At 46.8% G+C, this 15,549-nt stretch overlaps 1 protein-coding gene across 1 annotated transcript in view; it reads right to left on the bottom strand.

Annotated features, from left to right (window-relative positions):
* Positions 1-15,549, bottom strand: part of LOC140190549 (prolyl endopeptidase-like) — a 43,681-nt gene that overhangs the window by 11,678 nt on the left and 16,454 nt on the right. Inside the window, exons 8-12 of the mRNA XM_072247213.1 lie at positions 14,673-14,864; positions 14,388-14,585; positions 12,340-12,443; positions 6,383-6,519; positions 1,747-1,841 (exon numbers count right to left, since the gene is read on the bottom strand). Of these exons, the coding sequence (XP_072103314.1) occupies positions 1,747-1,841; positions 6,383-6,519; positions 12,340-12,443; positions 14,388-14,585; positions 14,673-14,864 (726 nt within the window). The remainder of the gene's footprint in view (positions 1-1,746; positions 1,842-6,382; positions 6,520-12,339; positions 12,444-14,387; positions 14,586-14,672; positions 14,865-15,549) is intronic.

Here is a 15,549-nt window from a genome sequence, read left to right as displayed (position 1 = left end):
AGCCTAACGAGGTAAGGATGGGAAATTTCCTTCCCAGGCTGTTTGGATTTGATGGTTTTTAGATCAATCTGATGGTTTAAGTTCTGATATGAAAGTACGGACCCATGAAAACTATCTCAGTATTCTTCCCTCTCTCTTTGCACTACTAGTTTAACTCTATGTTTTATATATAAGGAGGAGGAGGAGGAGGAGAAGATGGCGGCACAACGCGGCACGCGCAGCCTCTCTGGTGAATGATATCTGTAATCTGTCATGTAGGGTACCGCGCACAATCCTGATTTGATGGAGACATGTGAGAGAACGGAGGAACATTTGGAGAAACTTCTGAAATGCCCGCTTTGCTGCCGCTGCTGCTGTGTGGTAACCAGAATCTCCGGAGCAGAAGGCCCCGAATCCTCGGCTTTGCTTGTTTCGGCGGCTGGGGCAAGGTTGAAGGTGCTCGGCAGAGGATGGCGCTCGGGAGGCTGTATCAGAGGGGCTGGTTGGAGGCTCGAAGTTTTCGGATGGACGGACGCAGTGTCGGCTGCGGTCGGCTGCTTCGAAGGCGTTGGCAAGTTGTCAGTGCCTGGAGGTTTATGGCAGGGAGTTTCTCCCTTTTGCTGCCTGCTATTGGGGACTCGCGAGTCAATTGGGACTTGAGACTTTTTTTTTTTTTACCGTGCCCATGGTCTATTATTTATCAAATTATGGTATTGCTTTGCAGTGCTGTAACTATATGTTATAATTATGTGGTTCTGTCAGTGTCAGTCTTTGGTTTGTCCTGTTTTCTGTGATATCACTCCGGAGAAACATTGTGTCATTTCTTAATGCATGTATGCATTTCTAAATGACAATAAAAAGAGGACTGAGTGTTCTCATAATCTAATATATACTTCTAATTGTCATTTAGTTTATATTATGATGTGGTAGAGCAGTGCCAGGGACGGGGTGGAGGGCACGATGCGAGCCTACCAAGGTGGGATGTAGAAGTTTTGCTGGCTGCTTGCTCTGCAGAATCTGCTCTCTCCTTGGCAATACAGGAGCTACAAAGAAAAGAGCCCTCAGGACTGTCACCGAGACTGCTGAGCGAGCCTCCAGATGGCCATGGATCAAGAGGTGTGACCCGTGGACCAGTCCTGCTGGGACACAAGCCAGGACCTGGGCAACCCTGACTAGGTCGCCTGGGGGAGAGTGTCTGATTTTGAAAGACCCGAAACACTCAATGACCCCAGGTTACATCACTGCTGATGTGTCCCAGTGCATTCGAGTATGTACCTCAGCATCACGTACTGCTGATGCATAATAGCAACTTCATGACATTTGCCAGTGATATTAAGACGTACTGGTTGGTGACTATTGGTCATTGCATTTTGTCTGTGATTAGGCTAGGATTAAATAGTGGGGGTGAGGTGGCTCAACAGGCTGGAAGAGCCTATTCTGTGCCAAATCTCAACAAATAAATACATAACACAAGAAAATCTGCAGATGGTGAAAATCCAAGGCAAACACACACACAGAATACTGGAGGAACTCAGTAGGTCAGGCAGCATCTATGGAAATGACTAAACAGTTGACCTTTCAGGCAGAGACACTTCATCAGGACCTGATTAATAAATAAATAACTTGATTCTTACTCTGATTTCAGTTTCTCAAGAGGATACATTCAGACTTTTATTATAGTCAAGAGGATACATCATATTCTTTCAACCAGCTCCATGTACAGGATTACAAGAAAAGTAGCTGAAGTGAAGATTCAAAGTTTCCTACCTTGATGCCAAGTTTCTCCGTATTCCCCACCTCCTCGTAGGTTAGCCACAGCGAGAATCCCACCCAGGTGCCTGATATATATCAGATATGACACACTGGAAACACAGCAGAGCAGCAATTAAACAAACGACAGGAATTGCAGATGTAACCACAAGTGTTTGAACTATTTTAGGTCACTGTATAAGAATCTACACTTTCAAAGGCAAGTAGGTCACTTGGATTTGGAGGTCTTGAGTCAATCAATAATTATAATTGATGCAACACACACATTACAAATAAGAGAAAATCTGCAGATGCTGGAAATCCGAGCAACACACACAAAACGCTGGAGGAAGTCAGCAGGGTTTCGGCCCGAAACGTTGACTGTACTTTTTTTCCATAGATGCTGCCTGGCCTGCTGAGTTCCTCCAACATTTTGTGGGAGGATCTCAGTAGGTCAAGCAGCATCTATGGAAATGAATAAACAGTCGACATTGCAGGCTGAAACCCTCCTTCAGACTGGAAAGGAAAGTGAAAGACGCCAGATTAAGAAGAGGAAGGGGAAGGAGAATAGCTAGGTGATAGGTGAAACCAGGTGGGTGGGAAAGGTAAAGGGCTGGAGAGGAAGGAATCCGATGGCAGAGGAGAGTGGACCATAGGAGAAAGGGAAGGAGGAAGGGACCCGGGGGAGGTGATAGACAGGTGAGAAGGGGTAAGAGGCCAGGGTGGGGAATAGAAGAAGAGGGGAAGGGGAGGGGACTTTTTTTACTGCAAGGTGAGATCGACATTCATGCCATCAGGTCGGAGGCTACCCAGATGGAATATAGGTGTTGCTCCTCCACCCTGAGGGTGGCCTCATCTTTGCACAAGAGGAGGCCTTGGACCGACATGTCAGAACTCGAATGGGAATCAGAATTAAAATGTTTGGCCGTCGGGAAGATCCATCCGTGGCGGATGGAGTGGAGGTGTTCAGTGAGGTCGTCCCCCAATTTATAACAGGTCCCACCGACGTGGAGGAGGCTGCATCGGAGACACCAGACACAATAAAGGATTTGCAGGTGAATGCTTGCCTTACTTGGCAGAGTTGTCTGGGGCCTTGAGTGGAGGTGAGGGAGCAGCTGAATGGGCAGGTGAAGCACTTTAGCTGCTTGCAGGGATAAGTTCTGGGAGGGAGAATAGTGGGGAAGGTGTAGATGGGTCCCTTTGGAGATGATGGAAGTTAGGAAGGATAATATGTTGATTATAACTGATGACTTTCAATTGACATATATTTAAGCTGTTAATTTTTATTCGTTCAGTGAAAAAATTCTGCAGCCTCCTTAATGCCCTCAGGATATTGATATATTTTAAATCCGATGAAGTTCCCAAAAAAAAACATGAGATGAATGCCAAAGTAATCGGTCTTTGTGATTTTTAATTGAGTGAAAAACATTGCTGGGACAGATGAAGAAATCCTGTGCATTTCTTTAAACTGCCATTAGGGGGCTCCACCATCGGTTTACAGCCCCTTTGCCAGAGAGGAAGTAATCAAGCCAGATTCCTTATTACTGCACATTATGTACCTATACATGACAGTACGATGTAACTGGGTATTAGTTCCTAATAGGAATTGTACTCTGTCGTATTCTTTTAACTCTAAGTGAACAATCTAAGGTAAAAGGCTGAAGATCCTGAACGCTTACGGAGTGCCAGACCATCTACTGAGAGCAATAGAGTCCAGCTATACCAAAACCATGGCGAAAGTTGTATCACCAGACAGAGAAACTGCAGTGTTTGAGCTCTTAGCTGGAGCGCTGCAAGGAGACACCCTGGCACCCTACATCTTTATAATCGTCCTTGATTACGCTCTGCGTCAAGCTACCAAAGATCATGACAAGCTTGGTTTTACCATAAAACCAGGGCAAACCAAAAGGGTCAGACCAGTTACGCTCACAGATCCCGATTTTGCAGATGACATAGTCCTGCTCTCTGACCAGATGGAGCACAGCAGCTACTGACAAAAGTGGAAATTGAGTGCAATGAAGTTGGACTTCACCTAAACGCTAAAAAGACAGAGTACATGGAGTTTAACTGTGACGAGGGTACTCTCAAGACCATAGAGAATGATATTATTAAGAAAGTCTTTGACTACAAGTACCTCGGGTCAAGAATGATGAGTTCGGAGAAGGACATAAAGATACAGAAGGCGCTGGCGTGGAGGGCTATGATCGACATGAAGGAAATCTGGAAGTCGAACCTGACCAGAGGGCTTATAAAGAAGATTTTCATAGCAGTCAGAGTCCATTCTCACATACGGATGCGAGACGTGGACGCTCACCAAGACTATGCGAAAGTCTCTAGATGGTTGCTATACACGAATGCTCTGGATGGCTCTTGATGTGAGTTGGCAACAGCACCTGATGAACGTTGAGCTCTATAACAACCTACCGATGCTCACCACTAAAATCAAGGCGAGAAGACTGCAACTAGCAGGGCATTGTCTACGCCACCCCGAGCTACCTGCCAGCCTAGCCATCATATGGGAGCCCAAGTATGGGAGGATGAACCCTGGGCGCCCTCCCAAGACTATGGTCAACACGCTCCTAGAAGACAGCGGCGCGGCTAATGTAGATGAACTGAACACACTGATGAGGGAGAGGGAGAAGTGGAGAGTCCGTCATCGTGCCCGACGCCAGCCCCCTAGGCCTGAGTCGACGTAGTAGTAGTAGTAGTAGTAGTGAGTGAACAAAATCAGTGCAGACCCGAGTGCAGATAATGGACTGCCTTCATACAGTGCTTCCGATGACTGCATACTCCAAATCCATCGTTTACGAATCCTATCATCATCCCTGATGCCTAACATGGTCATTCCGTCAGAAACCTCGAAGCAGCTGGTCATGGTAGAATTGACAGTCCCTAAGGAAGACCGGATTGAGGAGGCGCTCGAGCATAAGAAAGCCAAGTACCAGGAGCTGGTAGGGCAGTGCAAGAGACAGGGGTGGAGGGCACGATGCAAGCCTACAGAGGTGGGGTGTAGAAGTTTTTTGACTGCTTGTTCTGCAGAACCTTCTCTCTCTTTGGCATTATGGGGGGGGGGCCTGCAGAGAAAAGAGCCATCGGGACCGTCACAGGGGCTGCTGAACGACCCTCCAGATGGCTATGGGCCAAGAGGTGTGACCCTTGGGCCAATGTTGCTGGGACACAAGCCAGGCCTGATCAACTCTGGCTGGATCAGCTGGGTGAGAGCGTCTGATGTTGAAAGACCTGACACACCCATTGACCCCGGGTAACACCACTGATGCTGTGACCCAGCCTATCCTAGGATGTATCTCAACATCCTGCTTTTGCTCTCAAACAACCTAGCTTTAAAATTAAAGCTAGACCCTTGTACTGAACTTTCCCACTATGGGAAATATATTTCTTCTTTGCAATATTGAATCCTTCAGTCACTTTAAACCTAGCAGTTATAATTCAGCCCTTTATCTCCGGTCTCATCCTTCAAATCTGCTTTTGGACCTTTACTCGGTGAAAATAGGATTCTTTTTAAGTTAAACCAGTTTAAAGCAAAAACATTGTTGATCTGTAATCCCAGGCGCCTAGTCACAATCTGCTTTAAAAGAAAAGCATACCATAATATACATGGATAGTGCAGAAGGTCGCCACCGGTTACAATGGGACACTGATAGGATGCAGAGCTGGGCAGAGAGGAGGCAGATGGAGTTCAAAGTGGAGAAGGGTGAAGTGATACGCTTTTGAAGGTTGTATGAAGGCAGAGCACAGGGTTAGAGTCATTAAGAAGATGCATGCTGTGCTGGCCTTCATCAGTTGGGGGATTGAGTTCAAGAACTGCAAGGTTACATTCTATAAAGCCTGGCAGGTCTATAAAACTCTGCTTAGACTACACTTGGAGTACAGTGTTCAATTCTGGCCACCTCATTAAGGGAAGGTCGTGGAAGCTTTAGAGAGGATGCAGAGGAGATTTACCAGGATGCTGCCTGGATTAGACAGCATGTCTTAAGAGGATAGGCTGAGAGAGCTAGGGCTTTTCCCTCACGAGCAATGAGGGAAAGGTGAATGAGAGGTGACTTGATAGGGGAGTATAAGATGATATGAGTCACAGATCAAGCAGACAGCCAGAGGCTTATTCCCAGGGCAGAAACGGCTAATACAAGGGAGTATAATTTTAAGATAATTGGAGGAAAGGAGAGGGGTATGTCAGAGATAGGTTATATTTACAAGGAGATGCATGGAACGTGCTGCCAAGGGTGATGGTAGAGGCAGATACATAAGGGAGAGTGAAAAGTCTTTTGGATAGGCACGTCCATGAAAGAAAAATGGAAGACTATGTAGGTGAGGCTTAGATCAGGGGTTCCCAACCTGGGGTCCAACGGACCCCTCGGTTATGGTAGGGGTCCAGGGCATAAAAAAGTTTGGGAACCCCTGGGTTAGATTGGTCTTGGAGTAGGTTAAAAGGTCAGCAGAACATCATGGGCTGAGTGGCCAGTGCTGTACTACACTGCTTCATGTGTCAACTCTACTCTGTTGGTGAGATTACCCTGAATGCTGTTGCCCAGCACTGCTCCATGCTCCAACGTAGGTTGCACAGTCTTCCATGTTGAATTAAGTTGCCATTTCAGGTTTAACCGTACGAATGAGCTCAGTGGAACCTGTAACTTACTTGTAATATGGACTGAGCGAGATGTTGAATCCTCCGTAGCCGTACAGGAACAGTGGGTGGGAACCATCTCGCTTTATCCCCTTCTTGTGGACAATGAACATTGGAATCTTTGTCCCATCTTTACTCGGGTAAAAAACCTTTGACAGAGAAAGTAACAGATGTGATAGAGCAAGCACTCAATACCTGGCCTCATCAGTAAACATCCAGATGGCCGTGCCTTGTGTTTTGCCATCAACTCTCCCATATTTCCCCCCTACTCCCTCCTTGGCAAGAGCCCCATCAAGACCCTGACCACCCCTGAGCAAAAGGGAAACATATTGTGGAAAGGTCAATGCTTAAACGTGTATGATAGTTGAGTGATATAATAGCCAGACCCACATGAATCTACAATCATGTCACTCAGGGACTTGGGCTATATTATTTTTTTTCTTTATGACCGCATTTTTGAAAAATCATACCCATATGTGCTAGTTGCAGTGTGCTGTTGGTAATGTGCTTTGCATCTTGGCTCCAGAGGAACAGTGTTTCATTTGGCTACATTCATGCATGGTTCTTACTAAATGACAAGACACTGTTAATGAGTTGGGAGATTCTAGATCAGGGGTGGCCAACCTTTTACATTCCATGTGTCAATTTTTTCACGCATGAGTTCAGATGCGATTTTTTTTCACATACGAGTTCTATATTAACATATTTTTACAAGAATTGAAGGGGGGTACAAGAGTTGTATGGCGCATCTGAACTCGTGAGTGAAAAAATTGACGCATGGAATGTAAAAGGTTGGCCACCCCTGTCCTAGATGGATCCAGCTTTAGCCAACACCTTCTCCTTCAGATAAAGGAGGTCAACGGACATGATAAACAAGGACAATGGTCAATCCCTTCTGTTTCTAAGCCATGACCAAGTCCAATCACTACACTCTCATCACTGTAATCAGCTGGCCTAGAAACACTGCATAAAATTGGGGGCATTCTAGTCTCTACAATGAGCAAGAAGTTTCAATTTAATAATTAGGGTAATTATAAGCATTCTTCTCTGATGTGGGGCCAGTATTTAGTTGCTGAGGTACAGATGAATGCCCTTGCCTATGTCCAGCAAGAGGGTCCAAAAGAATCATAGAGGGAGTAAACATAAATTTTGGCCCCCTTTGTCCATCAAGCACCTATCTACACTAATCACACAGCATATTCTCATTAACAACCCTCAGATTTAGTCACTCACCTACACACTTAGACATCGTTGGGATTTTAGAGGAAACTAGAACTCCCAGAGGAAACTCACATGGCCCCGAGGAAAACATGGAAATTACACACAGACTGCGCCCAAGGTCAGGGTTAGGGTTAAACTCAGGTAGTGGAAGCTGTGGGGTACCAGTGCTACTGTCAGTCAAGGACTGAAAGAGATATCCGAGTGATGCACTGCGCAGGCATGTGACGTCGGGCAGTGCAGCGCGGCAGGTTTAAAAGGGCAGAAATCCTGCTTCGGGTTTGATTCGAAGAAGGAAGTCTGAGAGTCTGAGTGGGAGTGCCGAGAAAGACATTTTTGAAATTTTCGTTATTTTTTTTTCTCCAACGGCGTTCTGAGAGGCGGGACTGCGCAGGCATGTGACGTCGGGCAGTGCAGCGTGGCAGATTTAAAAGGAACAGAGCCTCATAGAGCGGGCAGCGTAATTTGCGGGCGGCGGAGTGAGCCGGGAGCATAGTGAAGACTTAAGGGCTTCGGCTCAACGGGCTTAGGCGGAAACGGGCGAGGCGAGGAAGGTTTGGCATTCATTTTCTGTTGTTATTTGAGGAGAGGGGCAGTATGAGTGTGAGGGCAGTTTGCTGTTCTCGGTGTCGGATGTGGGAGGCCCTGGAGTCTCCAAGCCTCCCGGACGTCTACATCTGCGCCAAGTGCATCGAGATGCAGCTCCTAAGGGACCGCGTTACGGAACTGGAGCCGCAGCTCGATGACCTTCGTCTGGTCAGGGAGAGTGAGGAGTTGATAGAGAGGAATTACAGGCAGGTGGTCACACCGGGGCCACGGGAGGCAGACAAGTGGGTCATGGTTAGGAGGGGGAAGGGGAAGAGTCAAGTAATAGAAAGTACCCTGGTGGCTGTGCCCCTTAACAATAGGTACTCCTGTTTGAGTACTGTTGGGGGGACAGCTTACCCGGGGGAAGCGACAGTGGCCGTGCCTCCGGCACAGAGTCTGGCCCTGTAGCTCAGAAGGGTAGGGCAAGGAAGAGGAGGGCAGTTGTGATAGGGGACTCGATAGTAAGGGGTTCAGATAGGCGATTCTGTGGACGCAGTCCAGAGACCCGGATGGTAGTTTGCCTCCCTGGTGCCAGGGTCCGGGATATTTCTGATCGTGTCCAAGATATCCTGAAGTGGGAGGGTGAGGAGCCAGAGGTCGTGGTACATATAGGTACCAATGACATAGGTAGGAAAAGGGATGAGGTCCTGAAAGGAGAATATAGGGAGCTAGGAAGGGAGTTGAGAAAAAGGACCGCAAAGGTAGTAATCTCGGGATTACTGCCTGTGCCACGCGACAGTGAGAGTAGGAATGCGATGAGGTGGAGGATAAATGCATGGCTGAGGGATTGGAGCAGGGGGCAGGGATTCAAGTTTTTGGATCATTGGGACCTCTTTTGGCGCAGGCGTGACCTGTACAAAAAGGACGGGTTACACTTGAATCCTAGGGGGACCAATATCCTGGCAGGGAGATTAGCGAGGGCTACTGAGGTGACTTTAAACTAGAATGGTTGGGGGGTGGCAATCAAATTAAAGAGGCTAGGCGAGAGGAGGTTAGTTCACAACAGGGGGATGGGAACCAGTGCAGAGAGACAGAGGGGTGTAAAGTGAGGGTAGAAGCAAAAAGTACTAAGGAGAAAAGTAAAAGTGGCAGGCCGACAAATCCAGGGCAAGCAGTAAAAAGGGCCACTTTTCAAAATAATTGTATAAGGGCTAAGAGAGTTGTAAAAGAGCGCCTGAAGGCTTTGTGTGTCAATGCAAGGAGCATTCGGAATAAGGTGGATGAATTGAAAGTGCAGATTGTTATTAATGATTATGATATAGTTGGGATCACAGAGACATGGCTCCAGGGTGACCAAGGATGGGAGCTCAACATTCAGGGATATTCAATATTCATGAGGGATAGACATGAAGGAAGGGGAGATGGGGTGGCGTTGCTGGTTAAAGAAGAGATTAACGCAATAGAAAGGAAGGACATAAGCCGGGAAGATGTGGAATCGATATGGGTAGAGCTGCGTAACACTAAGGGCAGAAGACGCTGGTGGGAGTTGTGTACAGGCCACCTAACAGTAGTAGTGAGGTCGGAGATGGTATTAAACAGGAAATTAGAAATGTGTGCAATAAAGGAACAGCAGTTATAATGGGTGACTTCAATCTACATGTAGATTGGGTGAACCAAATTGGTAAAGGTGCTGAGGAAGAGGATTTCTTGGAATGTATGCAGGATGGTTTTTTGAACCAACATGTCGAGAAACCAACTAGAGAGCAGGCTATTCTGGACTGGGTTTTGAGCAATGAGGAAGGGTTAATTAGCAATCTTGTCGTGAGAGGCCCCTTGGGTAAGAGTGACCATAATATGGTGGAATTCTTCATTAAGACGGAGAGTGACATAGTTAATTCAGAAACAAAGGTTCTGAACTTAAAGAGGGGTAACTTTGAAGGTATGAGACGTGAATAAGCTAAGATAGACTGGCAAATGACACTTAAAGGATTGACGGTGGATATGCAATGGCAAACATTTAAAGGTTGCATGGATGAACTACAACAATTGTTCATCCCAGTTTGGCAAAAGAATAAATCAAGGAAGGTAGTGCACCCGTGGCTGACGAGAAATTAGGGATAGTATCAATTCCAAAGAAGAAGCATACAAATTAGCCAGAAAAAGTGGCTCACCTGAGGACTGGGAGAAATTCAGAGTTCAGCAGAGGAGGACAAAGGGCTTAATTAGGAAGGGGAAAAAAGATTATGAGAGAAAACTGGCAGGGAACATAAAAACTGACTGTAAAAGCTTTTATAGATATGTAAAAAGGAAAAGACTGGTAAAGACTAATGTAGGTCCCCTACAGACAGAAACAGGTGAATTGATTATGGGGAGCAAGGACATGGCAGACCAATTGAATAATTACTTTGGTTCTGTCTTCACTAAGGAGGACATAAATACTCCAGAAATAGTAGGGGACAGAGGGTCCAGTGAGATGGAGGAACTGAGCGAAATACATGTTAGTAGGGAAGAGGTGTTAGGTAAATTGAAGGGGTTGAAGGCAGTTAAGTCCCCAGGGCCAGATGGTCTGCATCCCAGAGTGCTTAAGGAAGTAGCCCAAGAAATAGTGGATGCATTAGTGATAATTTTTCAAAACTCGTTAGATTCTGGACTAGTTCCTGAGGATTGGAGGGTGGCTAATGTAACCCCGCTTTTTAAAAAAGGAGGGAGAGAGAAACTGGGGAATTATAGACCGGTTAGCCTAACGTCGGTGGTGGGGAAACTGCTGGAGTCAGTTATCAAAGATGTGATAACAGCTCATTTGGAAAGCGGTGAAATCATCGGACAAAGTCAGCATGGATTTGTGAAAGGAAAATCATGTCTGACGAATCTCATAGAATTTTTTGAGAATGTAACTAGTAGAGTGGATAGGGGAGAACCAGTGGATGTGGTATATTTGGATTTTCAAAAGGCTTTTGACAAGGTCCCACACAGGAGATTAGTGTGCAAACTTAAAGCACACGGTATTGGGGGTAAGGTATTGATGTGGATGGAGAATTGGTTAGCAGACAGGAAGCAAAGAGTGGGAATAAACAGGACCTTTTCAGAATGGCAGGCGGTGACTAGTGGGGTACCGCAAGGCTCAGTGCTGGGACCCCAGTTGTTTACAATATACATTAATGACTTGGATGAGGGAATTAAATGCAGCATCTCCAAGTTTGCAGATGACATGAAGCTGGGTGGCAGTGTTAGCTGTGAGGAGGATGCTAAGAGGATGCAGAGTGACTTGGATAGGTTGGGTGAGTGGGCAAATTCATGGCAGATGCAATTTAATGTGGATAAATGTGAAGTTATCCACTTTGGTGGCAAAAACAGGAAAACAAATTATTATCTGAATGGTGGCAGATTAGGAAAAGGGGAGGTGCAACGAGACCTGGGTGTCATTATACACCAGTCATTGAAAGTGGGCATGCAGGTACAGCAGGCGGTGAAAAAGGCGAATGGTATGCTGGCATTTATAGCAAGAGGATTCGAGTACAGGAGCAGGGAGGTACTACTGCAGTTGTACAAGGCCTTGGCGAGGCCACACCTGGAATATTGTGTGCAGTTTTGGTCCCCTAATCTGAGGAAAGACATCCTTGCCATAGAGGGAGTACAAAGAAGGTTCACCAGATTGATTCCTGAGATGGCAGGACTTTCATATGAAGAAAGACTGGATGAACTGGGTTTGTACTCGTTGGAATTTAGAAGATTGAGGGGGGATCTGATTGAACCGTATAAAATCCTAAAGGGATTGGACAGGCTAGATGCAGGAAGATTGTTCCCGATGTTGGGGAAGTCCAGAACAAGGGGTCACAGTTTGAGGATAAAGGGGAAGCCTTTTAGGACCGAGATTAGGAAAAACTTCACGCAGAGAGTGGTGAATCTGTGGAATTCTCTGCCACAGGAAACAGTCGAGGCCAGTTCATTGGCTATATTTAAGAGGGAGTTAGATATGGCCCTTGTGGCTACGGGGATCAGGGAGTATGGAGGGAAGGCTGGGGCGGGGTTCTGAGTTGGATGATCAGCCATGATCATAATAAATGGCGGTGCAGGCTCGAAGGGCCGAATGGCCTACTCCTGCACCTATTTTCTATGTTTCTATATTTCTATGAACCCAACCAGTCACGATGCTGGATTTTTCTTTTCCTTAAGCTTCCAGGACCTGCACCTATTCACCTGGTCTCAGCACCTTACTGTCTCACCTGAACTGTCTGATAATCAGAGAAGTCGAACCCTTTGATCTCCACTTCTCGGAAAACTTTAGGCTCCAGCATCTCTTGAGTCAGGTCACAGTGGTAGATGATTCCTGGCATAGAACGCAAACTAATCGGTGAACAACTTTCATCGAATACTCATTTCAGGACAAACTCAATCAACAATTTCTCTTCTCTTTTATTCAGTCACAGAATGTGGACATCGATAATAAACACTTCCCAATGGAACCGTCATCAAATGGTACCTCGATGGGCAGCCCCTTGTGATCCAAGGTCCAATTGGGCTAGGGTGACACTTGGTACTTGGGACTGGTGCATGACCAAAGGTGTGGTTCTATGGACATGACTCAGTTGAATGCCTCTATGTGAAGATGAACAGATCAACCAACCCCTCAAGCTTCCACCACATTATTTGGTCCCTTACCTCATTGGTGTGGGTGATAAAGCGTGGAATAGGCCCTTCCATATCTTGGAGCACCACCACCCCCAGCAACCCGCCGACGACCCCAATTTAACCTCAACCCAATCACGGGACAATTTACAATGACCAGTTCACCTACCCGGTTGATCTTTGGATTGTGGGAGGAAACCAGAGCACCTGGAGAAAACCTAGGCATTCCATGTGGCGGAGGTACAGACTCCTTACAGAGGATGCTGGGACTGAACCTCCAAACTCCAGTGGCCCAAGCTGTAACCATTACTTCAGTCTGTCCTACTACCTTCATTGTACATACACACCAGAACTTTGTGTTGTGCTAACCACACACACACTATCATGGCACCAAAGGGGTACACACTATAAGGGGTAAATAATAATAGGTAACAAGGACACAAAGACAGAGAAGTGGTCTTGGCAGGCAGGATGTAGAGAAAGTCTTACAATTTGCTAGGAAGAAGGAAAAAATATGAATTGAGGGCACAGTTGTAAAGGGATACAAGCAAAGATAGTTCTGGGGTGTTTGTACAATGAAGGTAGCAGGACAGACTGAAGTAATGGCTAAAAGGTTACTGGATCCTGAAGCACCGAGCACGAGGACAAGGGTGTAATGATGACTGATCACCAGGCATTGGTTCCACCGCAATTGATGTATTGGCAGAGGAAAGGATGTGGACAGGGGGTAGAGGAGCTTTGCCAAAATGATTCCAGGATCAAAAGACTTCAGTTAAAAGCATGGACTGGAGCCACAGGCATTGTTCCCTTGGAACAATGTTCCCTTTATTTGTTTATTTATTGAAATACAGTTTGGAACAGGCCTTTCCAGCATCACCCAGCAACCCCCGATTTAACCCTGGCCTAATCACGGGACAATTTACAATGAACATTTAACCTACCAACCGGTAGGTCTTTCGACTGTGGGAGGAAACCAGAGAGCCCGGAGGAAACCCACGCGGTCACGGGGGGGGGGGGGGGGGGGGAATGTAGACAGTTCTTAAAGGCAGCTGCGGGAATCGAACCTAGGTTGCTGGCACGGCAAAGCGTTGTGCTGCCGTGCTGCCCTATTATGAAGGATACAGGGTAGCTGGGCTATACCCACTGGCTGAAGAATTGAATTATTCCCATTGGTTATTTTTGTTGTACCTTCTCGAGTGATTTAGGGCAGTATGGTTTGTACAACGCTCTGCAGCGGCAGCGATCACTGACTGGGATTCAATCCCCAGTGCTGTCTGTAAGGAGTTAGTGTGCCCCCCGTGACCCCTCATTCCAAACACATGTGGGTTAGGGTTAGTGAGTTGCGGGCATGCAATGTTGGTGCCAGATGCCTGGCAACACTTGCAGGCCGCCCAGCGCAATCCTCGCTTATCTGATTTGACACAAACAGCGCACACTTGGACGTACATGTGAGAAATGTCGCTATTCTTTTAATCCTTTCGTTCATACGGAGGACAGAATTTTTCACTTTTCTAAGTCTCTGCACAAATTCCGATAACCTCTCAACCCCCTAATAAATAGCTTGATTCATTTTTCTTTGTGGCTCAGCTCGCCAGTGACATTAATCTTGTGATCTATGAATCCACCCCCCCCTTGCGAACTCTACCTGGTGTCAGGTAGGAGGTGAACTGGTAGAAGATCTCCTTGTTCTTCTTCCGTCCACTGTATCCAGAAATGCTGCCAACATCAAGGGGGAGGTCCTTGAGGAATCTTCCCGTGGCAAGGTCGTACAGCTGCAGGGTGTCCTTCACATCCTTTAGGTAATTCAGGACGAGGAACTTATCATTGACACAGGTTGCCCAGTCTGAAATGTGGAATAGTAAGAATTGAAAAAAAAACACATATTTGGTACAAACTTCCAATCAGTGTATAGAGCCCTGTAAGATCTTACCCAAGACATCCTTCTCATGTTGGGGGATGAGTTCCCTCCACTCTGACATAGCTGGCTGCTCCAGGTTAATATTGATGACTCGATTGCGAGGAGCATTGTGGTTCGTTCTGAATGTGAACACAGGTCCTTCATTTGTGAGATAACTGTACTCTGCATCAAAGTTGTCGATCAGTTTAACCCAGGGAAGGAGGCCTGTAAAAAATAACATCTCCCTTGAAAAGGTTGTCATAGCGGGGGGGGGGGGGGGGAGGTAGAGGGGATAAGTTCCTTCTACTTATTAAATGCTCCCAATCTCAAATAGCCTCTGAAAACCAAGTCCAGCTCCTGGCCTTCATGTGTGCCTTAGTACCAAGCCCAGCGGAACCGTTCCTACTGACAGGAGAAGGGGAAAACCAGGTTACCAGTCACTTCAGGCAGATGGGGCTCGCCAGCTATAGTTGGCAGCTCACCTAGAGGGAAAACTCTGCTCTCAAATCTCCGCTGCCTTGTGGCCATACCCACTCAGTAAACCCCGAGGGGAAAATCCAGCTGGAGTCCTTAAGAGAGTCCTCATTGAGTTCAATGCTGGCTGGCAACTCCTGCAATGACGCTGGTATCAAACTGTACCGGACTCTGCCATTCCTTTGGATTCAGGCCAGTGGGAACTTGCTGCTGGGGCAGCAGCTTGCTCTCCATATCATACTGCCCAGGCTTGCGTAGAGACTTTGACAGTTACGATGCAGCGTACATGGTCCAACAGAGGCCATGAATAATGCTTGCGAACTCCGCCATGAACAGTCTCAAACCTGGCTCCGAAAGGCAGAGGGTTGTCATGGGACAGCAAACCCAGAGCTCCAGGAATGCCAACAGGAGCTCCAAAGACCCCACCCTGGGGTGG

Source organism: Mobula birostris, chromosome 30 (genome assembly GCF_030028105.1).
Source record: "Mobula birostris isolate sMobBir1 chromosome 30, sMobBir1.hap1, whole genome shotgun sequence".
In the NCBI taxonomy this organism is placed as follows: domain Eukaryota; kingdom Metazoa; phylum Chordata; class Chondrichthyes; order Myliobatiformes; family Myliobatidae; genus Mobula; species Mobula birostris.
Note: the sequence above shows the minus strand (reverse complement) of the source record. Positions and strands in the feature narration are given on the sequence as shown.